The sequence below is a fragment of the Pseudophryne corroboree genome, chromosome 9, assembly GCF_028390025.1.
Source record: "Pseudophryne corroboree isolate aPseCor3 chromosome 9, aPseCor3.hap2, whole genome shotgun sequence".
Lineage (NCBI taxonomy): Eukaryota > Metazoa > Chordata > Amphibia > Anura > Myobatrachidae > Pseudophryne > Pseudophryne corroboree.
In genome coordinates this window covers 93,741,805-93,767,089 of record NC_086452.1, presented here as the reverse complement: position 1 = coordinate 93,767,089, position 25,285 = coordinate 93,741,805, and the positions used below count along the sequence as shown (strand labels likewise).

The 25,285-nt window shown below is 47.3% G+C and overlaps 2 protein-coding genes across 5 annotated transcripts in view; one reads left to right on the top strand and one right to left on the bottom strand.

The window, feature by feature from the left end:
* The window catches only part of LRRC42 (leucine rich repeat containing 42), a 59,897-nt gene extending 48,861 nt beyond the window's left edge, over window positions 1-11,036 (bottom strand). Inside the window, exons 1-2 of one of the 3 annotated variants that reach the window (XM_063939627.1) lie at window positions 10,911-11,036; window positions 8,591-9,045 (exon numbers count right to left, since the gene is read on the bottom strand). In XM_063939627.1, the coding sequence (XP_063795697.1) occupies window positions 8,591-9,042 (452 nt within the window). In that variant the 5' untranslated portion in view covers window positions 9,043-9,045; window positions 10,911-11,036. Of the gene's footprint in view, window positions 1-8,590; window positions 9,046-10,377; window positions 10,464-10,640; window positions 10,885-10,910 lie in introns of those variants that run through there. The other 2 variants (XM_063939629.1, XM_063939628.1) reach the window with 2 other exon arrangements.
* On the top strand, window positions 10,635-24,758 carry IFT25 (intraflagellar transport 25). Of its 2 annotated transcripts, XM_063939630.1 has the most exons (5): window positions 10,650-11,213; window positions 13,679-13,785; window positions 14,679-14,747; window positions 15,312-15,355; window positions 24,473-24,758. In XM_063939630.1, exons 1-5 carry the CDS (start codon window positions 11,113-11,115, stop codon window positions 24,569-24,571), a joined length of 420 nt encoding a protein of 139 aa, XP_063795700.1. In that variant the 5' UTR covers window positions 10,650-11,112; the 3' UTR covers window positions 24,572-24,758. The 2 variants fall into 2 exon arrangements, with proteins under 2 accessions (XP_063795701.1, XP_063795700.1); XM_063939631.1 differs by lacking the exon at window positions 14,679-14,747 and having other exon boundaries at window positions 10,635-11,213.
* The last annotated feature ends 527 nt before the right edge of the window (window positions 24,759-25,285 follow it).

Sequence of the window (25,285 nt, the reverse complement as noted above, 5' to 3'; positions counted from 1 at the left end):
GGTGGCTGTTTGTACAGTGGGAATAACGGTTGCTTTCCCTAATCTTGTGATGGGTGCATCCACCTTTGGTGGTCATTCCGAGTTGTTCACTCGCTAGCAGATTTTAGCAGCATTGCACACGCTAGGCCGCCGCCCTCTGGGAGTGTATCTTAGCTTAGCAGAATTGCAAACGAAAGATTAGCAGAATTGCGATTAGAAAATTCTTAGCAGATTCTGAGTAGCTCGAGACATACTCCTAGACTGCGATCAGCTCAGCCCGTTTCGTTCCTGGTTTGACGTCACAAACACGCCCTGCGTTCGGCCAGCAACTCCCCCGTTTCTCCAGACACTCCCGCGTTTTATCCTGGCACGCCTGCGTGTTTCCGCACACTCCCAGAAAACGGTCAGTTTCCGCCTAGAAACACCCACTTCCTGTCAATCACTTCAACGATGGAAATTCTTCGTTCGGACATGAGTAAATCTACTAAGTTTCGTGCTAAAATACTTAGCGCATGCGCACTGCGTACCATGCGCATGCACATTTTCGCCTTAATCGCTCCGTTGCGAAAATCGGCAACGAGCGAACAACTCGGAATGACCCCCTTTGGTGGTGACTCCCATAATTTGGTGTCTTCATCCCTGAAAGGATACAATAACTTGAGCTTTTTGGGGACCTGTACCTTTAAAATCGGGCCTCAACCAGGCTTCCTTTAATTCCTCATCAAAATGAGAAAATGGAGGAAAAACCGCCACCTGAGCCTTCCTTCATTTTAAAGTAAGAAGGAGAAAACGAATCCGATGCCAAGGTTTCCTCAAGCTGTAACGTCTGACGAACAGCATCAATTAAAAGTTTGACCCCAGGGTCTGAAGAAGAATCATCTTCCCACCCAGAAGCGTCTTCCCAATCTAGATCTAACTCCCCCTCGTCATGTGAGGAGGTATCAGAAATACGATTATCACCCGGAAGATACTGGAGAGGAGGCTGACCTACGCCTAATAGTAGTGGACTCTGATGAGGACACTATCTTACTTAAAGAAGTGGCCATATCAGATAAGCATTTTCCCATATTATGTGCCCAGAGGGGCTCGTCAGCCGCAGCAGAGGAGGGTCTAACATCAGAAGTGGCTGCACAATCAGTGTCCCTAGCCTGGTGTAAATCAGCTATAGCATCTGCCATAGATCTGGCCCACTGAGGCATATCCGACTGTACCGTCGACACACCAGGAGTTGACACCGCGATTATCACAGCACAGGATGAGCAGAGAGTACCTGTGTCAGTGCACCCCTTTGGTAACTTCTTTGCACATTGTGCACAAGAAAAATAAACTGCAGAGCCTGCTTTGGAATTAGACCCCTTGTCAGGCTTTCCTGACATTGCCAATAAGGATAAAGTGGTATCCTAAACAGTGTATGTATTCCCACTGAAAATAATCTGCAGACAGCGGTGTCTGTGGGCTAAATACAGTGTAATGTAAAAGTCCCACTAATGTGATCTATGGGGGTCATTCCGAGTTGTTCGCTAGCAAGCTGCTTTTAGCAGCTTTGCACACGCTAAGCCGCCGCCTACTGGGAGTGAATCTTAGCATATCAAAATTGCGAACGAAAGATTAGCAGAATTGCGAATAGACACTTCTTAGCAGTTTCTGAGTAGCTCCAGACTTACTCGGCATCTGCGATCAGTTCAGTGCTTGTCGTTCCTGGTTTGACGTCACAAACACACCCAGCGTTCGCCCAGACACTCCTCCGTTTCTCCAGCCACTCCCGCGTTTTTCCCAGAAACTGTAGCGTTTTTTCACACACTCCCATAAAACGGCCAGTTTCCGCCCAGAAACACCCACTTCCTGTCAATCACATTACGATCACCAGAACGAAGAAAAAACCTCGTAATGCCGTGAGTAAAAAACCTAACTGCATAGCAAATTTACTTGGCGCAGTCGCACTGCGGACATTGCGCATGCGCATTAGCGACTAATCGCTCCGTTGCGGAAAAAAATAACGAGCGAACAACTCGGAATGACCCCCTATGTAGTAAAAAACACAGTGGGCTAGGTACTGATTAAAGTATAAGTCCCACAATACTTGCCGTTTGTTTGTCCTTGTGTGCAGAGGATGACAGGCAGCGTTTGTCCCCCAGCTTGCTGTGGCAGTGCAGGAGAGAACGGCGTCAGTGTGGTCTGGAAAGGCTAGCTGGGACGGGGCTAATGGAATACTGCCCTGGGACTCAGATACAGCGTGAATGACACCCTCCGCGGGAGCGGACAGGGGTGTTGCTACAGATTACAGAGGAAGGGAAAATGGATGCGCTCCGTTGCGGGGGCAGAGCTTAGTGGCACCAGATAGCAGAACCCCCTTCTAGCCCCAAGAGTCTCCACACCAGTGCCCACCAGGTAGGCTAGCACCGCACACCCCTCCATACAGCCATGGGGACAAACAGAGGAGCTGTCACAGCCCAGCGCTGCCAAGGCAGCCTGTGGCTGCTCCTACCTGTCCCGGCGCCTCCTCACATGTCTGTGATCCGGGGACTGCCATAAGTTTAGTGACTCCCCCAGAGGCAGGATAGAGTGAGAGGAGAGCTCACAGCAGCTCCTAAACTAACCTCACTCTGTTGATGCTTGTCGCCAATAGCAGGGACTAAGCACCTCACTAAAACTGAAAGAAAAGGAATAGAAAATAAGATTTTAAACCTACCGGTAAATCTTTTTCTCGTACTCCGTAGAGGATGCTGGGGACTCCGTAAGGACCATGGGGAATAGACGGGCTCCGCAGGAGACATGGGCACTTTAAGAAAGACTTTGACTCTGGGTGTGCACTGGCTCCTCCCTCTATGCCCCTCCTCCAGACCTCAGTTAGAGAAACTGTGCCCAGAGGAGACGGACAGTACGAGGAAAGGATTTTTGTTAATCCAAGGGCAAGATTCATACCAGCCACACCAATCACACCGTATAACTTGTGATAAACTACCCAGTTAACAGTATGAAAAAACAACATAGCATCAGTACATGACCGATGCAACCATAACATAACCCTTATTGAAGCAATAACTATATACAAGTATTGCAGAAGTAGTCCGCACTTGGGACGGGCGCCCAGCATCCTCTACGGACTACGAGAAAAAGATTTACCGGTAGGTTTAAAATCGTATTTTCTCTAACGTCCTAGAGGATGCTGGGGACTCTGTAAGGACCATGGGGATTATACCAAAGCTCCCAAACGGGCGGGAGAGTGCGGATGACTCTGCAGCACCGACTGAGCAAACACAAGGTCCTCCTCAGCCAGGGTATCAAACTTAACACCCACGGTGTCACTAGGGCGTCTACCGCTACTGCCTGATGGTCTCTTGACCTTGCGCAATACCTCTGTAGCTTTTTGTTGAGGCGGGACGCCATCATGTCTATCTGTGGCAGTCCCCACCGACTTGTAATCTGTGCGAAGACTTCCTGATGAAGTCCCCACTCTCCCGGATGTAGGTAGTGTCTGCTGAGGAGGTCTGCTTCCAAGTTGTCCACTCCCGGAATGAACACTGCTGACAGTGCGCTTACGTGATTCTCTGCCCAGCGAAGAATTCTGGTGGCTTCTGCCATCGCCACTCTGCTCCTCGTGCCGCCTTGGCGGTTTACATGAGCCACTGCGGTGACGTTGTCGGACTGGATCAGAACCGGTTGGTCGCGAAGTAAGGTCTCCGCTTAACGTAGGGCGTTGTATATGGCCCTTAGTTCCAGGATGTTGATGTGAAGACAAGTCTCTTGACTTGACTAAAGACCTTGGAAATTTCTTCCCTGTGTGACTGCTCCCCAACCTCGGAGGCTTGCGTCTGTGGTCACCAGGATCCAGCCCTGAATGCCGAACCTGCGGCCCTCGAGAAGGTGAGCACTCTGCAGCCACCACAGGAGTGATACCCTGGCCTTGGGGGATAGGGTGATCAACCGATGAATCTGTAAATGTGACCCGGACCACTTGTCCAGTAGGTCCCATTGGAAAGTCCTCGCATGGAAACTGCCGAAGGGAATGGCCTCGTATGATGCCACCATGTTTCCAAGGACTCGAGTGCAGTGATGCACTGACACCTGTTTTGGTTTCCATAGGTTCCTGACAAGAGTCATGAGTTCCTGGGCCTTTTCTATCGGGAGATAAACCCTCTTCTGGTCTGTGTCCAGAATCATGCCCAAGAAAGACAGATGAGTCGTAGGAACCAACTGCGACTTCGGGATATTGAGAATCCAGCCGTGTTGCTGTAACACCTTCAGTGAAAGTGACACGCTGTTCAGCAACTGCTCTCTTGATCTCGCTTTTATGAGGAGATCGTCCAAGTACGGGATAATTGTGAAATCTTGCTTGCGCAGGAGCACCATCATTTCCGCGATTACCTTGGTGAAAATTCTCGGGGCCGTGGAGAGACCAAACGACAAAGTCTGAAATTGGTAATGACAGTCCTGTACCGCAAATCTGAGGTACGCCTGATGAGGTGGATAAATGGGGACATGAAGGTATGCATCCTTTATGTCCAGGGACACCATAAAATCCCCCCCTTCCAGGCTTGCAATGACCGCTCTTAGCGATTCCATCTTGAATTTGAACCTTTTCAAGTATAGGTTCAGGGATTTCAAATTTAATATGGGTCTGACCCAACCGTCCGGTTTCGGGACTACAAACATGGTCGAGTAATATCCCTTTCCTTGTTGGAGGAGGGGAACCTTGACCACCACCTGTTGAAGATACAATTTTTGTATTGCATACAACACTATCTCCCTTTCCTGGGGAGAAGTTGGTAGAGCCGATTTGAAAAATCGGCGAGGAGGCACTCCTTCGAATTCCAGCTTGTAACCCTGAGAAACAATTTCTATTGCCCAGGGATCCACCTGGGAGTGAACCCAGATGTGGCTGAAACTCCGAAGACGTGCCCCCACTGGACCGGACTCCACCAGTAGAGCCCCAGCGTCATGCGGTAGATTTTGTAGAGGCCGGGGAGGACTTCTGTTCCTGGGAACTAGCTGTGTTGTGCAGCTTTTTTCCTCTGCCCCTACCTCTGGCAAGAAAGGACGCACCTCGCACTTTCTTGTTTCTTTGTGACCAAAAGGAGTGTATTTGATAATGCGGAGCTTTCTTATGCTGTGAGGGAACAGAAGGTAAAAAATTTGATTTTCCAGCTGTAGCTGTGGAGACTAGGTCCGAGAGACCTTCCCCAAACAATTCCTCACCCCTGTAAGGTAAAACCTCCATATGCCTTTTTGAGTCAGCATCACCTGTCCATTGCCGTGTCCATAGGACTCTTCTGGCAGAAATCGACATAGCGTTTATTCTAGAACCCAGTAGACTAATGTCTCTTTGAGCATCTCTCATATATAGGACAGCATCTCTTATATGCCCCAGGGTCAATAAAATAGTATCCCTATCTAGGGTATCCATCCCCTCAGATAAGGTATCCGTCCATGCTGCTACAGCACTACACACCCAGGCCGACGCAATTGCCGGTCTGAGTAAGGTACCTGAATGTGTATAAATGGACTTCAGGGTAATCTCCTGTTTGCGGTCAGCAGAATCTTTGAGGGTAGCCGTATCCTGGGACGGGAGGGCTACCTTCTTGGATAAGCGTGTTAATGCTATGTCCACCCTAGGGGAGGATTCCCATCGTAACCTATCCGTTGATGGGAAAGGATATGCCATAAGAATCCTTTTGGAAATCTGCAGTCTTTTATCTGGAGATTCCCAAGCTTTTTCACATAACTCGTTCAGCTCATGTGAGGGGGGAAAGGTTACCTCAGGCTTCTTTCCCTTGTACATATGTACCCTCTTGTCAGGGACAGGGGGTTCCTCTGTGATGTGCAAAACATCTTTTATTGCCATAATCATATATCGAATGGATTTTGCCAATTTTGGCTGTAACTTTGCATCATCGTAATTGACACTGGAGTCAGAATCCGTGTCGGTATCTGTGTCAACAATCTGGGATAGTGGGCGCTTATGAGACCCTGACGGTCCTTGCGACATAGGATCAGGCATGGGTTGAGACCCTGACTGTCCCAAAGCTTCAGCCTTGTCTAATCTTTTGTGCAATGAGTTTACACTAGCATTTAAAACCTTCCACATATCCATCCAGTCAGGTGTCGGCGCTGTCGGCGGAGACACCACATTCATTTGCTCCCGCTCCTCTCCAACATAGCCGTCTTCCTCAGACATGTCGACACACGCGTACCGACACACCACACACACACACACACACACACACACAGGGAATGCTCCTTCTGAAAACAGTTTCCCCACAAGGCCCTTTGGAGAGACAGAGAGAGAGTATGCCAGCACACACCCCAGCGCTATATAACCCAGGAATAACACAGTAACTTAATGTTTGCCCAGTAGCGTTGCTGTATGTAATTTTGCGCCAAATTATGTGCCCCCCCTCTCTTTTCAACCCTCTTGTCTACCGTGGTATAAGCAGGGGAGAGTCCGGGGAGCTTCCTCTCAGCGATGCTGTGGAGAAAAAAATGGCGCTGGTGAGTGCTGAGGGAGAAGCCCCGCCCCCTCGGCGGCGGGCTTCTGTCCCGCTTAAAATGTAAAATTGGCGGGGGCTCATACATATATACAGTGCCCAGCTGTATACATGTTATATTTTTGCCAAAACGAGGTTTATATTGCTGCCCAGGGCGCCCCCCCTGCGCCCTGCACCCTTACAGTGACCGGAGTATGTGAGGTGTATGGGAGCAATGGCGCACATCTGCAGTGCTGTGCGTTACCTCAGTGAAGATCATGAAGTCTTCTGCCGCCTCTGAAGTCTTTTTTTCTTCTCATACTCACCCGGCTTCTATCTTCCGGCTCTGCAAGGGGGACGGCGGCGCGGCTCTGGGACGGACGGCGAGGGTAAGATCCTGCGTACCAATCCCTCTGGAGCTAATGGTGTCCAGTAGCCTAAGAAGCAGGACCTTGCAACTCAGAGAGTAGGGCTGCTTCTCTCCCCTCAGTCCCACGATGCAGGGAGCCTGTTGCCAGCAGTGCTCCCTGAAAATAAAAAACCTAACAAAATACTTTCTTTACAGGAAACTCAGGAGAGCTCCCTGCAGTGCACCCATCTCCTCTGGGCACAGTATCAAACTGAGGTCTGGAGGAGGGGCATAGAGGGAGGAGCCAGTGCACACCCAGAGTCAAAGTCTTTCTTAAAGTGCCCATGTCTCCTGCGGAGCCCGTCTATTCCCCATGGTCCTTACAGAGTCCCCAGCATCCTCCAGGACATTAGAGAAACAAACCTAACTAAAAATCTAAGAGAGAGAGCAAAAGTGTGCCTTCCTCCAAGTCACAAAAACTAGACTGAGGTTCTGCTGCAGGTGGGAGGGGTTAGAGGAGAGAGGTGACTAACCTCCATAGCCCACACTCTAACCCAGAGGTCATGACACAGCGTCCCCCAGATGAACGATAGAGGAATCCTGACAGTCGGCATGCAGACTAACAGGTACTATTCACATTCGTGAGTATCCACGACACTCAGAGTGGGAACAGAACCTGTGGCGAGCGCAGTGAGCCTGCAAGGGGCTTCGTTGCGCTCGCCCCCACGCCGGCATTCTGTGGCCGGGTTCTCGTCGTCAGGGTGCTGACGGCTGGGATCCCGACTGCCGGTAACACGGCCCCAACCTGACTGAGGGGTAGATGCAATAAGTGTCGTATGGGGGAGAAGTGGCATCAGCGCACGTTATGTACACCGATATTGCTTCTCCCCCCTGGAAGAAGGCAGTGAACACTGGCAAATGCTGGGAGTGCTACGTGTAATTATCGGCGCTGCTACCTACTAGAACGGTCAGTGGCACTGACCGTTCTGACATCTGCAGTTATCAATTTCGACAGCTGCAGGTGTCATTGCTCCATCACCACAGCAGGGACAGCTCTGTCCGTGGTTGCGGCTGGGCTGGATGGAAGATCTTGCAATAGTAGCGAGATCTCGCGCATGCACAGTAGAGCCGGCTGGGAGGAGAGATACAGCACGAGGCTGATGTGCTGTGGGTTCTGGTGGGGATCGCCATAGGGGGGAGTTTTAACTCCCCCACTCCGGCAGACGAGATGGTAATACATCTCTACGGTAGTGCAGTAAGAGCTATAGCACATGATGCATGCCGCTATAATACATCTGCCCCTCATTGGCTACAGCCCATGTCCAACTACTGTAGCTGGGGCACCCAGTGTATACAAACTAAATCAGAAGTTTGACACTGACAGTATTCTTCTGTGTCAATTATCAATGTGGCTGGACAAGAAGCCAAATGACGGCAACAATGTGACTCCCAAGACAGTTCCCTTATAAAAAACAGATGGAGCCTCGCTCATCAAGCCTTCTCTGCTGCGCCTAGGTGCACCAAGGTTTATTAGCATAAGCCTTTCATCTACTGTTCTCAGCTGCAACACAATAGAGAGAGAACAATGCAGCAGGAGATTAAGTCATTACAGCAGGGGATTAAGTCCGACAGCACTGGCTCAGTTAAATCCTATTAAAGGGATAGATGAGTAGGGCTCCATCTGTACTACATGAAGGGCGCGCTGAACATACTAGGTGTTTTTTTTTTTTTTTTTTTTTAAAGAACAACCTCTTTAACTCCCCGTGAACACTAAACTGCTTGTGTGCTATATACATACTTGCCCCGCAGACAAAGTGATGACAGCATCAAGTCTCCGTAAGCCTCTGTGAATTTCCGAAGAGCTACAAGGCCACTGTTGGGTTTACAGAATTGCTGTCTGGATTCCGCGGCAGTGAACAGTTTCTCTGCAATCTGCTCGGGAAATCCAAGTAGTGAGTCCACATGCTGAATGTTATCAGCAATGAGATTGAGAGCCAGGGTGAACAGGGGCTTGGCAGAATAACGCAGGCTGCCCTGTTCAGTGTAGGTGAAAATAAACGGCTTCTCCTTAGGTTTACATGTATCCTCCTGCTTCACACACAGTTCCACCGAGAAACCTCTGGAAAAAGTTCGAAGTGGACGAGACCTCATCCGTGAGCACTGTGATCCTGCTAGGAACAGCTGACCTTTCTCCCGCACATAGACAGGCCCCGTGTCCTCGTTACCCTCTAATTCTGAGGACTGTGACATGTTCTTAAAATGAAAGAGATAAAACATCAGCAGCCAAGCTATAGTATGCAAATCATGGTTCAAGTTCAGAAAATGGGACCCATCCCAGGAAGGACAAAATGCTCTGCTCCTGGTCTTCCCTCTTAGGTTATGATTGCTGTCACCTGTGTTGAACTATTTGTTTGATACGAAAGGCGTTTCACCACAGGTGATGGCAATCATAGATTAAGAGGAAAACCCAGGAACAGAGCATGTTGTCCCTCCTGGAAAGGGTCATGTTGGGAGGTATGGAGACCCATTGGTCTAGCACAGTGGTTCTCAAACTCGGTCCTCAGGACCCCACACATTGCATGTTTTGCAGGTAACCCAGCAGGTGCACAGGTGTATTAATTACTCACTGACACATTGTAAAAGGTCCACAGGTGGAGCTACTTATTTCACTAGTGATTCTGTGAGGAGACCTGCAAAACATGCACTGTGTGGGGTCCTGAGGACCGAGTTTGAGAACCTATGGTCTAGCACAGGCATTCCCAACCACGGTCCTCAAGGCACAACAACAGTGCAGGTTTTAGTGATATCCAGGCTGCAGCACAGATGGTTAAATCAAAATAGCTGAGCTGCTAATTAAGTCACCTGTGCTGAAGCCTGGATATCACTAAAACCTGCATTGTTGGTGTGCCTTGAGGACCGTGGTTGGGAAAGCCTGGTCTAGCATAACTAAACTGCCTCAAAAAACTATCCATGTAGACATCTATTGGGAATAGTAACCTATGGTGAGCGAAGTGTGCCCGCGAGGGTACAGTTTTCAGTGTTCTGTTTAATGATGTTCAGAAGTAGTTTAGTCAGGCTTACCAACTATCCGGCTGGTTGGTAAACCTGACCAGATTGGTATAACAGGGGCGTGGCCTCATTGTGGGTGGGCGGTACGGAGGTGTGGTCGTGCAATCATATCATTGTGGCCTTTACCCCAACTCTTCAATGCCTAGATTACCGGCAATGAATAGTGGGGGGCGGGACGATGATGCAATTCAGCGTGAAAAGCGTCATTGGCCTCCACAGACGGCCCACTACGTAGGAGGGGGGCTGCAGGGGGTGAGGCCAGATCCAGGAGACTTTTCCGGGGGCCAGGAGTGTCACCTGATTTTTGGAAGCCTCCTAGTCAATCCGGGAAAGTAGGCAAGTATGAGATTAGTTATGCTAATCCAGAGAGTCCTAAATTGTGAATTTAAACCGCAAATCACTTTACTGCAACAATGATTTTGGTTGCACGCACCCTCCTATATGCTGTATTGACAATTGCAATATTACATAAACTGTACAATGACTTAAGAATAATCTTATCATATCATGTAGTACCTCAAGCCAAAGCAGCTATAGATTTAACTCTAGGAGCTAGAGCAGAGATTCCCAAACTCCGACACTGCAGTTGATGTTTTAAGGATATCTCTGCTTGAGTCCAGATAGTTAAAACAAGTCACCTGCGCAGCTGCGCTCAATCACAGGTATTCCCCAAAGCCCCTCCTCACATGATCAAAAAATTCACTCCTACAATGTGTCAGTAGTACCAATAATTGTATAGGTAACTTGATCCCTATTAATATGGGGGATATTTTACATACAGTGCTATATATGGAAACCTGTCCTGTCTCACACAGTGGCAGCTGCCTGAGCGTCCATCTACAACAAATGTGTATTAGATCTCCTCTCTACGCTCCCACCTCTGTATGTGTAGCATAGGCAGCAGCACAGTACTTGGGACAACAAAGTAACAGCTCCTGTCCTAGTTATTCCTTGTATGACTCCCGTATGCCTGATCCTTATTACTGAATATGGTGTGCCCCTTGCCCAAATTACATAGTTACTATCCCATCCACCAGCCGCTCATTCACCTCGCTCCCCGGGCAGACTTTCTCTTGTCAGCCTGCCGGAACCTTTCTCACCCGGAACTTCTGTACTCAGACACAGGCGGATGCAAAATACACGTATTTCCGGGCTACTAGTGTGCTTTTCCGGCTGGTTTCCTAGCAACGTTTAGTAACGGGAAAGCCGGAAAAGAGAAGAGACGGCTCGGGATCATCTGTCTCCTGTGTCATGACCCGGGCGGGTAACCTGTGTCTGAGCTCCGCTGGGGCGGTGGTGGCCCTGGCGACCTCCAGCGATGACCGGCACCGGGCACAGCACATCATTGACGGGTAAGCATGCCTATGCCTGTCCGTGTCTTAGACTGGTATTGTAGCATAGTTACCTGCAGCCCCTGATTCCTAGGACCAGCTCCTGGTTTTACTGTTATGTAAATAGGCAGCAATCCCATTAAACAATGCTGTGTGTTATTCTACTATCTCTGTGGCTGGCTAAGAGAAGAATCTTGGTAGTTCCCATTGCAGGCTGCTATTAATGATTGTTAGTTCTGCAGCGTCTCTATGGTGTCACGGCACCCACAGTCGCATGGCACATGATGTAGTGAGCAGAGAGGCCTTGGAATGCCCCTATGAGATCTGTTTGCTCAGTCTATTGTAAAAAATCAACCCTATCCTCTGCCTTTACATGACCAACTGACAAATTTGGTGCTCTTGCCAAGATTATAGCTGATGCTTCTTAACCGGCAAAAAGGAAGCAACCGTAGCGAGATGGGCTTTCTCTCCATGCCCCCACGTTTCCAATGTAAACCAGATAGCTGACTTCATGCATGCTCCACCAGCTTTTGGGGGGGGGGGGGGGGGGGATTCAATTGTTCTGTGAGCACCCAAAGTGAATGAGTGCTTCCTGTGTGAAGTCAGTACTACACACAAAGCTGCTAAACCCATCTAAAGTACTACTTTGAATGATCAAACTCCCGTTTGGGCACCCAATGTGCCGACTTATTGCACATTTCTGAAATATGTCTCCTCATGGCTATTCGCGCCCAAAAGGAGCAACATTTCAATTGCTCCTTTGGGCACCATCTGTTTTGCTACAGTAGGTCAGTAATTATCCCACCAGCTTCCACAGACCAAAATTAGTAAAACATTGGAAAACCTAAAGTTTGAGGTTAAGAGCAACTGATCTAAGGCTTCAATTAAGACGACTGTGCCAGATCTCTCCTACTGCTGTGGGAGATGGGCAATGCTGACGGCGATTGGCCAAAGTCTCCGTTATATGTGGATGCTGTGATTATGGTAGACTCTACTAATGGTGGGGAACAACAAAATAATTTAATTAGAAAAGGAGAGGATTTACTGCACGTTAAGACCCAGTTTTAATACTAGGGGGAAGTCAATTGTTTTGTGTGCGTCCATCAAAGCAATTCATTTGTGTGTGTGTGTGTCCCCCCCCCCCCCCCCCCCCCCCCCTTCCCATTATGCATGTGTGCACGCCCAATAGTACTGAGTTTAGCTGTGCATTATGGGTAAATCTGTCTAAAGTACTGCTTTGAGTGACTAAATTCCTGTTTGGGTGCCCAAAATGCTGACTTGCTGTATTGCCACTGAGGATGGGTGATGTAGTAATTCTTCAGTTGGAATTCAATTGAGTGCAAGAAATGTAAAAAAAAAAACCTACGGCCCAGGGGTTTTCCCGAAGCCGCAGGGTTTTGCTATCCAATTAAAAGAGAGAAAATGACCGGTAAAGTGTGTGTGTGTGTGTGTGTGTGTGTATATATATATATATATATATATATATATATATATATATATATATATATATATATATATATATATATTTACACCGCAGGGTTTTCAAAGCCGAAAACCCTATGTGCATTTTTTTAAATTGGATACCACAGTTAACGGGAGCGCACATACCCACAGTAATCCAAAATTGGGAACAAGGTCGACAAGTTTTTTTTTTTGTTGCAGTGAAAACTTTGCACCCAATTGAATTCCCCTATAGTTGTAGAGTGGTAGTACAACTGGGGAATCTTATTGCCACTAGTGGAGTGAGCACTAATGTTACAGTGGAAACAAACGTACACGGATAGGATGCACATTTTCTTTTTTTTTTCACTAAAATATTTAAAAACAATTTTCAAAAATGTTTGTGGCTTAATTATATTTGGAAAAATAATCATCCCTTAAGTGGTTAAACAACATGAGGTGCCTCATTCCTCAGAGTGATGATGTCTTTAGCGTTTGCTATATGGCCTATGCCCAATGCCGGCTCTGGGGACTGGCAGCCATACAGTCGAACCTTCAGTGAGATTTTCAGATAGTGAGATTGGCGAGCTAATGATTTGTAGGGCAGCTGTCATATGTGGATGGCGGTCATTAGGTTGACATGAGTTAGGTCGACATACATTGGGTCTACCGTGTTTGGTCGACATGATCACTAGGTCGACATGGAAAAAGGTCAACATGAGTTTTTCACAATTTTTTTTTTCATTTGTTGACCTTTTTTATACTTAACGATCCAAGTGGACTACAATTGGAAACAGTAATCGTGCCTGAAGCATGGCGAGCGAAGAGGTGCATTAATTGTAGTAGTGTAACAAACTTTAAATGTAATATATATATATATATATATATATATATATATATATCTCTATATCTATATATATCTCTATATCTATATATATCCCTTCCTTATTCCCATAAGAATATAAAGAAAAGTTATAACGTTCTGCAGTATATAGGTCTTGGACATGCCCCGATGAGGCTTACTGACGTTCTGCATTTCTTCCTAGAAATCCGGAGACTTTCTGGACAACGACCGGAATGTTCCCTCAGGAATTCATCATTAGCATGAGCAGCCTGCAGAAGATTGGCAAAATCACCATGGAGAGCTCCTTAAGTAAATGACACGGCTCAATAAAGCTACACACTGTCATCCCAATATCACACTCACTCTCTCCTGCGTGCACTGCTGCAGCACCGTCTGCAAGCAATGTATAGTTGGTGATAACAAGGCCTACTGTACAGTGACTCCTCCTTTGATGCAAAACTATACAACCACTTCTGATTGCACTGTTATAACTGCACTGGGTAGCCATGAAGGCAGCATCGGAATTCACTATTTATATAGTAGTATGATATTTAGAGCTCTACATGGATCCTTCCTCATGAAACATACTTCTGTTGTGATAACAATGATCAGTTATAATACAGTATCACAGACCTGGGCAAGTAGTGGGTTTCCTCTGATGGGACTACTGCCTTGCCACTGCCAGACACATGTTTAGGCTACTTGTGGTACTCCAGGTGTATTGCACCTGACAATCTTTGTATAAGCCACAGTTGGGAACATCTTCCCTGTGATTTAAGGGGGGTGCTGACGGGATAGATATGTGCTGAGCGATCTTAACACAGACCGCTCAGCACACATCTCTCTCCCCGCTCAGCACAGCGCGATGTACTGAGCGAGGGGGAGCAACGACGGGGGGCCTCTCACTTCACACAGTGCTGAAGTAAGCGACCCGCTAGATGAGCCTGCATGCAGTCAATCTAGCACCGGCGATAGCGATGCGCGGGGCCGCGCATTGCTATTGCTAGGGGGCATACACACGGCAGATCCATGCTTAAAATCTAAGCAATCTAGTCAGATTGCTTAGATTTTAAACACTGATCTCTCCGTGTGTACCCCCCTTAAGTGTTTGAATACACGCAGACAGTACATTTAAGACTTCTACACTCAGTCTAATTTAGTTATCTCATTTGTTATTATCTCGTATTCTTCCCACTTGCTAGTAAGAAGCTTACGAATTGAGACAAGCACATCCAAAGATCCAGTTAACTTTGAGCATTGTGTGGAAAGAGGTAACTACTTGAAAGCCTACCACACTGCCTATTAAGTCCTCTCCCACTCTCTCCTCTTACCCACCTGGTCTCCTTCCCAGTTCTCCATCCAACTGATTACCCCAACCTCGTAGAATGTAGGCCTTCGGCCAGTTACCTCTTCCCTCTTATTCTTTCCTTGCACTTTCCTTACCACCAGTGCTCCTGGTCTTCCATCTCCTTTTCCACTTCAGCCACTCTGACACTGTCTGCTCCCTCATTCCATGGGTACAGGACCATTGGGAGCTGCTTTTTCCCCCCTGTGACACATCACCACCTGCTTGACTCCGGCTATAGCATGTTACCCGGCTCCTTCCCTGTACCTGTCACTTCCAGGTTATGGATTTAATGTAATGCTTATGCTTTTACAGAGCCTTTGTACATGTTGTGCATTGTATGCATGCCTGTGTATATGCTTGAAAACCTTTTTAGGAGATCTGTCCTTGTATTGTACAGTTTTCTTGTAATCTTGTATTTGCGTGACTTATTACTGAGTTAACAAAATTGTGTCTACACACTATGTAATGTGATGTCTGCTGTTTCCAGATCTGGAGCACATGGAAGGACAGTTCCAGAATGAGGAGATAACTGTAAGTGTGAAGCTCAGTACAGTATGTATTTGTCCTTGGGACATAACCCTTGGGCTAATTTCTACAGTTCTGCCACAGTATATGTCCTCCATACAATTGTGGGGTAAATAGGCTCCACATTTTGTTAGTATGGAAAGTGGTAACTATAAGATAAGTAGTAGAGGGGATGCGGTCATGTGACCGGTGCTTGGGATCCCGGTGGTCACCATGCCGACGCCAGGATCCTGAGCGATCAGAATGCCAACCCACAGGGCCTAATCCCACTCGTGCGTGTCCACGACACCCATAGAGTGGGAATAGAACCTGTGGCGAGCCACAGAGTCAGCAAGGGGCTTTGTTGCTCTCCCCCCTCCTGCCGGCATTTGCTGCCAGGACCCCTTGTTCGGTATGCAAACCACCAGGATCCCCAGCTCCTGTCTCCCAGCCCCAACCCGTAGTAGAGACTTACGGGTCCCTCATCATGACATTGCTTTAACCATTTAACTGGTATGGTCAGATCACATGCGACCGCACAGTGTCCCCCAGTTTTTGATGAGATGATTCGTTCTGCGGATGCGCATAATATAATATTTCTCTAACGTCCTAAGTGGATGCTGGGGACTCCGTAAGGACCATGGGGATTAGCGGCTCCGCAGGAGACTGGGCACAACTATAAAGAAAGCTTTTAGACTACTGGTGTGCACTGGCTCCTCCCACTAAGACCCTCCTCCAGACCTCAGTTAGATTCTTGTGCCCGGCTGAGCTGGATGCACACTAGGGGCTCTCCTGAGCACCTAGAAAGAAAGTATATTTAGGTTTTTTATTTTCAGTGAGATCTGCTGGCAACACTCACTGCAGCGAGGGACTAAGGGGAGAAGAAGCGAACCTACCTAACAGGTGGTAGTTTGGGCTTCTTAGGCTACTGGACACCATTAGCTCCAGAGGGATCGACCGCAGGACCCGACCTTGGTGTTCGTTCCCGGAGCCGCGCCGCCGTCCCCCTTACAGAGCCAGAAGCACGAAGATGGTCCGGAAAATCGGCGGCAGAAGACTTCGGTCTTCATCAAGGTAGCGCACAGCTGCAGTGCTTGCTCCTCATGTACACCTCACACTTCGGTCACTGATGGGTGCAGGGCTCTGAGGGGGGGGCGCCCTGAGGGCAATAAATAACACCTTGGCTGGCAAATATACATCATATATAGTCCTAGAGGCTATATAGATGTAAAATTACCCCTGCCAGTATTACAGAAAAAGCGGGAGAAAGTCCGCCGAAAAGGGGGCGGGGCTTCTCCCTCAGCACACTGGCGCCATTTTTCCCTCACAGTTCCGCTGGAAGGAAGCTCCCTGGCTCTCCCCTGCAGTCTGAATACGACAGAAGGGTAAAAAAGAGAGGGGGGGCACTAAATTTAGGCGCAGTATAGATAATATATATATGTAATATATATAAAAAGCAGCTATAGGGAAAACACTCATTGATAGTGGGATCCCAGTGTTATATAGCGCTCTGGTGTGTGCTGGCATACTCTCTCTCTCTGTCTCTCCAAAGGGCTTTGTGGGGTCCTGTCCTCTGTCAGAGCATTCCCTGTGTGTTTGCGGTGTGTCAGTACGGCTGTGTCGACATGTTTGATGAGGAGGCTTATGTGGAGGCGGAGCAGATGCCTGTAAATGTGATGTCACCCCCTGCGGGGTCGACACCTGAGTGGATGGTGCTGTGGAAGGAATTACGTGATAGTGTCGACTCCTTACATAAAAGGTTTGATGACATACCAAATGTGGGACAGCCGGCTTCTCAGCCTGTGTCTGCCCAGGCGTCTCAAAAACCATCAGGGGCTCTAAAACGCCCGCTACCTCAGATGGTTGACACAGATGTCGACACGGATACTGACTCCAGTGTCGACGACGAAGAGACTAATGTAACTTCCAGTAGGGCCACACGTTACATGATTGAGGCAATGAAAAATGTGTTGCACATTTCTGATGTTACCCCCGGTACCACAAAAAAGGGTATAATGTTTGGAGAGAAAAAACTACCAGTAGCTTTTCCTCCATCTGAAGAGTTAAATGAAGTGTGTGAAGAAGCGTGGGCTTCCCCTGATAAAAAGCTGGTAATTTCTAAGAGGTTACTAATGGCGTACCCTTTCCCGCCAGAGGATAGGTCACGCTGGGAAACATCCCCTAGGGTGGATAAAGCGCTCACACGCTTGTCAAAAAAGGTGTCACTACCGTCTCCGGATACGGCCGCCCTGAAGGAATCTGCTGATAGAAAGCAGGAGGCTATCCTGAAATCTATATATACACACACAGGTGTTATACTGAGACCGGCTATAGCTTCAGCCTGGATGTGCAGTGCTGCTGCTGCTGCGTGGTCAGATTCCCTGTCAGATAATATAGATACCCTAGACAGGGACACTGTATTGCTAAACGTAGAGCATATAAAAGACGCACTTTTATACATGAGGGATGCACAGAGGGATATTTGCCGGCTGGCATCCAAAATTAGTGCAATGTCCATTTCTGCCAGGAGAGGGTTATGGACTCGGCAGTGGACAGGTGATGCAGATTCCAAACGACATGTGGAAGTTCTGCCTTATAAGGGTGAGGAATTGTTCGGGGATGGTCTCTCGGACCTCGTTTCCACAGCAACAGCTGGGAAATCTACATTTTTACCCCATGTTCCCTCACAATCAAAGAAAGCACCGTATTATCAGGTACAGTCCTTTCGGCCCAATAGGGGCAAGCGGGTTAAAGGCGCGTCCTTTCTGCCCAGAGGCAGAGGTAGGGGAAAAAAGCTGCAGCATACAGCCAGTTCCCAGGAGCAAAAGTCCTCCCCCGCTTCCTCTAAGTCCACAGCATGACGCTGGGGCTCCACAGGCGGAGCCAGGTACGGTGGGGGCCCGTCTCAAAAATTTCAGCAATCAGTGGGCTCGCTCACGGGTGGATCCCTGGATCCTTCAAGTAGTATCTCAGGGGTACAAACTGGAATTCGAGACGTCTCCCCCCCGCCGTTTCCTCAAATCTGCCTTGCCAACCACTCCCTCAGGCAGGGAGGCAGTGTTACAGGCAATTCAAAAGCTGTATTCACAACAAGTGATAGTAAAGGTGCCCCTACTTCAACAAGGAAGGGGTTACTATTCCACAATGTTTGTGGTACCGAAACTGGACGGTTCGGTGAGACCCATTTTAAATTTTAAATCCTTGAACACATATATAAAAAAAATTCAAGTTCAAGATGGAATCGCTCAGGGCGGTTATTGCAAGCCTGGAGGAGGGGGATTACATGGTATCGCTGGACATCAAGGATGCTTACCTACATGTCCCCATTTACCATCCTCACCAGGAGTACCTCAGGTTTGTGGTACAAGATTGTCATTATCAATTCCAGACGTTGCCGTTCGGTCTCTCCACGGCTCCGAGGGTCTTTACCAAGGTAATGGCGGAAATGATGATACTCCTTCGAAGGAAGGGAGTTTTAAGTATCCCGTACTTGGACGATCTCCTGATAAAGGCGAGGTCCAGAGAGCAGTTGTTGGTAGGGGTAGCACTATCTCGGGAAGTGCTACAACAGCACGGCTGGATTCTAAACATTCCAAAGTCACAGCTGGTCCCTACGACACGCCTGCTGTTCCTAGGGATGGTTCTGGACACAGAACAGAGAAAAGTGTTTCTCCCGGAGGAGAAGGCCAAGGAGCTGTCATCTCTAGTCAGAGGCCTCCTAAAACCAAAACAGGTGTCGGTGCATCACTGCACGCGGATCCTGGGAAAGATGGTAGCTTCCTACGAAGCGTTTCCATTCGGCAGGTTTCATGCAAGAACCTTTCAGTGGGACCTGTTGGACAAGTGGTCCGGATCGCATCTTCAGATGCATCGTTTGATAACCCTGTCTCCAAGGACAAGGGTGTCTCTGCTGTGGTGGCTGCAGAGTGCTCATCTTCAAGAGGGCCGCAGATTCGGCATACAGGACTGGGTCCTGGTGACCACGGATGCCAGCCTTCGAGGCTGGGGAGCAGTCACACAGGGAAGAAACTTCCAAGGACTATGGTCAAGTCAGGAGACTTCCCTGCACATAAATATTCTGGAACTAAGGGCCATTTACAATGCCCTAAGTCAGGCAAAACCCCTGCTTCAAAACCAGCCGGTACTGATCCAGTCAGACAACATCACGGCGGTCGCCCATGTAAATCGACAGGGCGGCACGAGAAGCAGGACGGCGATGGCAGAAGCCACAAGGATTCTCCGGTGGGCGGAAAATCACGTGTTAGCACTGTCAGCAGTGTTCATTCCGGGAGTGGACAACTGGGAAGCAGACTTCCTCAGCAGGCACGACCTCCACCCGGGAGAGTGGGGACTTCATCCAGAAGTCTTTCAAATGATTGTAAACCAGTGGGAAAAACCACAGGTGGACATGATGGCGTCCCGCCTAAACAAAAAGCTAGAAAAATATTGCGCCAGGTCGAGAGACCCGCAGGCGATAGCTGTGGACGCTCTGGTAACACCGTGGGTGTACCGATCGGTTTATGTGTTCCCTCCTCTTCCTCTCATACCAAAGGTACTGAGGATAATAAGGAGAAGAGGAGTAAGAACTATACTCATTGTTCCGGATTGGCCAAGAAGAGCGTGGTATCCGGAACTTCAAGAAATGATGTCAGAGGACCCATGGCCTCTACCGCTCAGACAAGACCTGCTGCAGCAGGGGCCCTGTCTGTTCCAAGACTTACCGCGGCTGCGTTTGACGGCATGGCGGTTGAACACCGGATCCTGAAGGAAAAGGGCATTCCGGAGGAAGTCATTCCTACGCTGATTAAAGCTAGGAAAGAAGTGACCGCAAACCATTATCACCGCATATGGCGAAAATATGTTGCGTGGTGTGAGGCCAGGAAGGCCCCAACGGAAGAATTTCAGCTGGGCCGGTTCCTGCACTTCCTACAGTCAGGGGTGACTATGGGCCTAAAATTGGGTTCCATTAAGGTCCAGATTTCGGCTCTATCGATTTTCTTCCAGAGAGAATTGGCTTCACTACCTGATGTTCAGACTTTTGTTAAGGGAGTGCTGCATATTCAGCCCCCTTTTGTGCCTCCAGTGGCACCTTGGGATCTCAACGTGGTGTTGGATTTCCTAAAGTCACATTGGTTTGAGCCACTGAAAACCGTGGATTTGAAATATCTCACGTGGAAAGTGGTCATGTTGTTGGCTTTGGCTTCGGCCAGGCGTGTTTCAGAATTGGCGGCTTTGTCATGTAAAAGCCCTTATCTGATATTCCATATGGATAGGGCAGAATTGAGGACTCGTCCCCAGTTTCTCCCCAAAGTGGTATCAGCTTTTCATCTGAACCATCCTATCGTGGTGCCTGCGGCTACAAATGACTTGGAGGCTTCCAAGTTGTTGGATGTAGTCAGGGCCCTGAAAATTTATGTTTCCAGGACAGCTGGAGTCAGAAAGACTGACTCGCTCTTTATCCTGTATGCGCCCAACAAGTTGGGTGCACCTGCTTCAAAGCAGACTATTGCTCGCTGGATCTGTAGTACGATTCAGCTTGCACATTCTGCGGCTGGACTGCCGCATCCTAAATCCGTAAAAGCCCATTCCACGAGGAAAGTGGGCTCTTCTTGGGCGGCTGCCTGAGGGGTCTCGGCTCTTCAACTTTGCCGAGCTGCAACTTGGTCAGGGGCAAACACGTTTGCAAAATTCTACAAATTTGATACCCTGGCTGAGGAGGACCTTGAGTTCTCTCATTCGGTGCTGCAGAGTCATCCGCACTCTCCCGCCCGTTTGGGAGCTTTGGTATAATCCCCATGGTCCTTACGGAGTCCCCAGCATCCACTTAGGACGTTAGAGAAAATAAGAATTTACTCACCGGTAATTCTATTTCTCATAGTCCGTAGTGTATGCTGGGCGCCCATCCCAAGTGCGGATTGTCTGCAATACTTGTATATAGTTATTGCTTAACTAAAGGGTTATTGTTGAGCTATCTGTTGAGAGGCTCAGTTGTTATCATGCTGTTAACTGGGTATTGTATCACGAGTTATACGGTGTGATTGGTGTGGCTGGTATGAGTCTTACCCGGGATTCAAAATCCTTCCTTATTGTGTCAGCTCTTCCGGGCACAGTATCCTAACTGAGGTGTGGAGGAGGGTCTTAGTGGGAGGAGCCAGTGCACACCAGTAGTCTAAAAGCTTTCTTTATAGTTGTGCCCAGTCTCCTGCGGAGCCGCTAATCCCCATGGTCCTTACGGAGTCCCCAGCATCCACTACGGACTATGAGAAATAGAATTACCGGTGAGTAAATTCTTATTTTAAATATTAAAAAAATACTTTTTAAACTATATCAAAAAAAATTTAGAAAAAAACAAATGTTATGAACAGTTCTGAAGGGAAAAATTGTGAGTTAAGTGGTTGATACGCTGCAAACTTGGGGCCTGATTCAGAGGTGGTAACAATGTCGATATTTACGCAGCGATTATCAGCCAACTGCTCATGAGTTACCATCGTACTTCGCAATCACCAAAAGTACCTTAGCAATATCACCTGCAGTGAAAATTTCAGAAAAATATTAAATAAAGCGCTGCATAACCAGAATCAATTATGATATTTATAATATTTAATCCCACGATACAATTTACATAAAACAACATTATATATATATATATATATATATATATATATTCTCTCTCTCTCTCTCTCTCTCTCTCTCTCTCTCTCTCTCTCTCTCTCTCTCTCTCTCTCTCTCTCTCTCTCTCTCTCTCTCTCTGTATTAAAATATTCAGCACCGTAGGACAGTGAATAACTAATTACTCACAAGGATATCCTCCATTTCATTCATAGCTAATAAATAGAACACTAGTGTGATGAATTATTTGGACAGTCCAATGCTCATATTTCATTAATGGGCCCCTTATTACTTTATGCGCATCCTTAGCTTATTTTCTTCCTCAGCCACACTGTCACAGCATAAGCGATTTAGCTATTGGTCTCAACAACCTGTGACACTAGGTGATCAGTCAGAAACTGTGTCCATAAATGTTAATAGGAACTGAGCACATGTACGTCCATATATTAGTTAGTTAGTTAGCCAACAATGTCCATGACCTTGATTGTAATTAGTAGGGTTAGCACCAGGTTAGTAAATCAATCAGATCCACTTGGATTTATAGGTGGGCATGCAACCACACTGAAAAAAGCACCCTCAAACTTAGGGTCTAGCGTTCTGTCCTGGACATTGGTCACTGAGTGGGCTTTGCTGCTATGGAATCTCACCAACCAGCTATATGCTTACTGTGTCCTGAGGAAGCCGCTGATTGCAAAGGCGGGGAAATGCGTTGAGGCTTTATGCACACTGATTCGGCACTGCATGTACTCTGCGGGACATCATTGCTAAACGGACTGGAGGTGTGGCGGGACTCAAAGGAGGAGCTGTTTGGGGAGTAAGTATATAGCTGGTTGGTAAGATCCCATAGCAGCAAAGCCCACTCAGTGACCAATGTCCAGGACAGAACGCTAGACCCTAAGTTTGAAGGTGCTTTTTTCAGTGTGGTTGCATGCCCACCTGTAAATCCAAGTGGATCTGATTGATTTACTAACCTGGTGCTAACCCTACTAATTACAATCAAGGTCATGGACATTGTTGGCTAAGTAACTAACTAATATATGGATGTACATGTGCTCAGTTCCTATTAATATTTATGGACACAGTTTCTGACTGATCACCTAGTGTCACAGGTTGTTGAGACCAATAGCTAAATCGCTTATGCTGTGACAGTGTGGCTGAGGAAGAAAATAAGCTAAGGATGCGCATAAAGTAATAAGGGGCCATTAATTAAATATGAGCATTGGACTGTCTAAATAATTCATCACACTAGTGTTCTATTTATTAGCTATGAATGAAATGGAGGATATCCTTGTGATTAATTAGTTATTCATTGTCCTATGGTGCTTTATATTTTAATTTACATTTTAACACTGTGTGTGTGTGTGTGTCTGTGTGTCTGTGTGTAATAAAAATAAATAAATATATATATATATATATATATATATATATATATATATATATATATATATAATGTGTATGGAGATCCCTTGAGGAGTCAGCGCCGAGTGTTTTTTCTTTTTTGCATTGAAAATTTTCTCTGGTGTGGCGACAAAAAAAAAAAAAACATACTTGCCGCAACTATTTTCAGGGATTATCTCATTAGCAATCTCATACACAGAAAACATGGCATTAGCGTCTATTTCCACAGTTATTCTGTGCAAACATAGGGTTACTTGGAGGATCTGCGACCGACACTGTGGGTGTGAGACTTACAAGGCTGCTGGTGGGCATCTCAATCCATTTCCAGGTGCCATCAGCATATTTTAGCACAGTAGCTGTGGCCTGGATCACACGCTACAGCTCTGAATCAGGCCGTTAATCCATTCCACACGTTTGATTCTACCGTTGCGTATAGATATGGAGAATGTGTAATGTTAATTTATATGTATAAAAGTGAATATATAAAATTAGCGCTATAGAGCTGGATATTAATAGGGTAAAAATTATCACATGTATTCATTTAATATACATAGATGAATTGCTGCAGCGAACACTAATATTTAAAAACATATAATTCATTTAGAAGGTATGTACATATAGGGCATAAAAAAGCACTGCTAGATTCAGTTAATAGTATGAATTATAGAACATGAGCCGGGTTTTATATGCACAGTTCATCCATAGAAAGGCCACAGTCCTGGGAAATGATGATGATAGCGACAATGGTATTTACCCACTTGCAGCGGAAAGGAAGACCTCTTGTAGTTTGATTCTGGACCTGAATAAGTCCTATTTGAAGCTTCGGTCCTTAAACTTGTATCCAAAGCGCAGTAATTTCCCACTGATGGACATCTAGACACTTTTCTTGGAAAGTCCAATGGCAGCAGCAATACCCGGTTCCTCTTCCAACGCGTTTTGCTGTAGCTTTGTCAAGGTGATAAAGCGCAGTACCATAATGCCCTTTCTTATAGCAATTCTAAGTGCCCATAGATTGCAGGTGATGTCCCTTCTATACATTCAATACACAGTACAAACCGTAGCGATGTGTAATTTCTATGTATACATATTTAAAACTTTTTTTTTTTTTTTTTGTCCATTATTATTTATCATCCTCAGCTCCCTGGAGTTCAAGCGGTTCACTTGCGCTTTGTGATCCAGTCTGCATATGATCACTTTGTGGCAGTGCGTAGTGTGTTAGCTGAAAGTGTAATGTGAATCACACTATCACATCTGGAAGTCATTGTATGTCTCAGTCTTCAAAGGAACTAAAAATTACTGAAATAATCAAATGCAAGAAGGAAAGAAGTTTGGAACTACCAGATTTATATTATGTACGTGTAAAAAATGTTTTGTAATCTATTTATTTTATATGCATTTTTTTTAAATAAAACAAATCCCAGTTTGTCCTTTGTGCAGGTACATTATGATTAGTTTCATCGAAGAAGAATATCACAAGCTGCCATACTTCATGAGTACGTTTGTCGGGACCACTATGGAGGTCATTCTGACCCGTTTGCTCGCTGCGTTCTAACGCAGCAGAGTAAACTGGTCCCTGCTGCGCATGCGCTGGGTCCGTAGTGCGCCGGCGCAAGCCTGACGGCCGAAGGCCACAGCAGGGATGCGATCGCCTCTGCCTGATCGACAGGCAGAGGCGATCACTGGGTGGGAGGGGGTGGAACGGCGGCGTTTGACCACCGTTTCGTGGGTTTGGTTCGTCCAACGCCGGCATGGCCGGACCGAATGGGGGGGCGGGCCGCGGCGGCTGCGTGACGTCACACGCAGGCGCTGTGGGCCGGGGAGCGATGAGCACGCTAAAGCTGTGCTGGCCGGGAGCTACTCTTGAAGTGCACGGACTGACATGCGGGGCGGGCTAGCCCTGGGCCGGGCGTCCCCCCACATGTCGGGGAAGAAGATCATAGCTGTACTAAA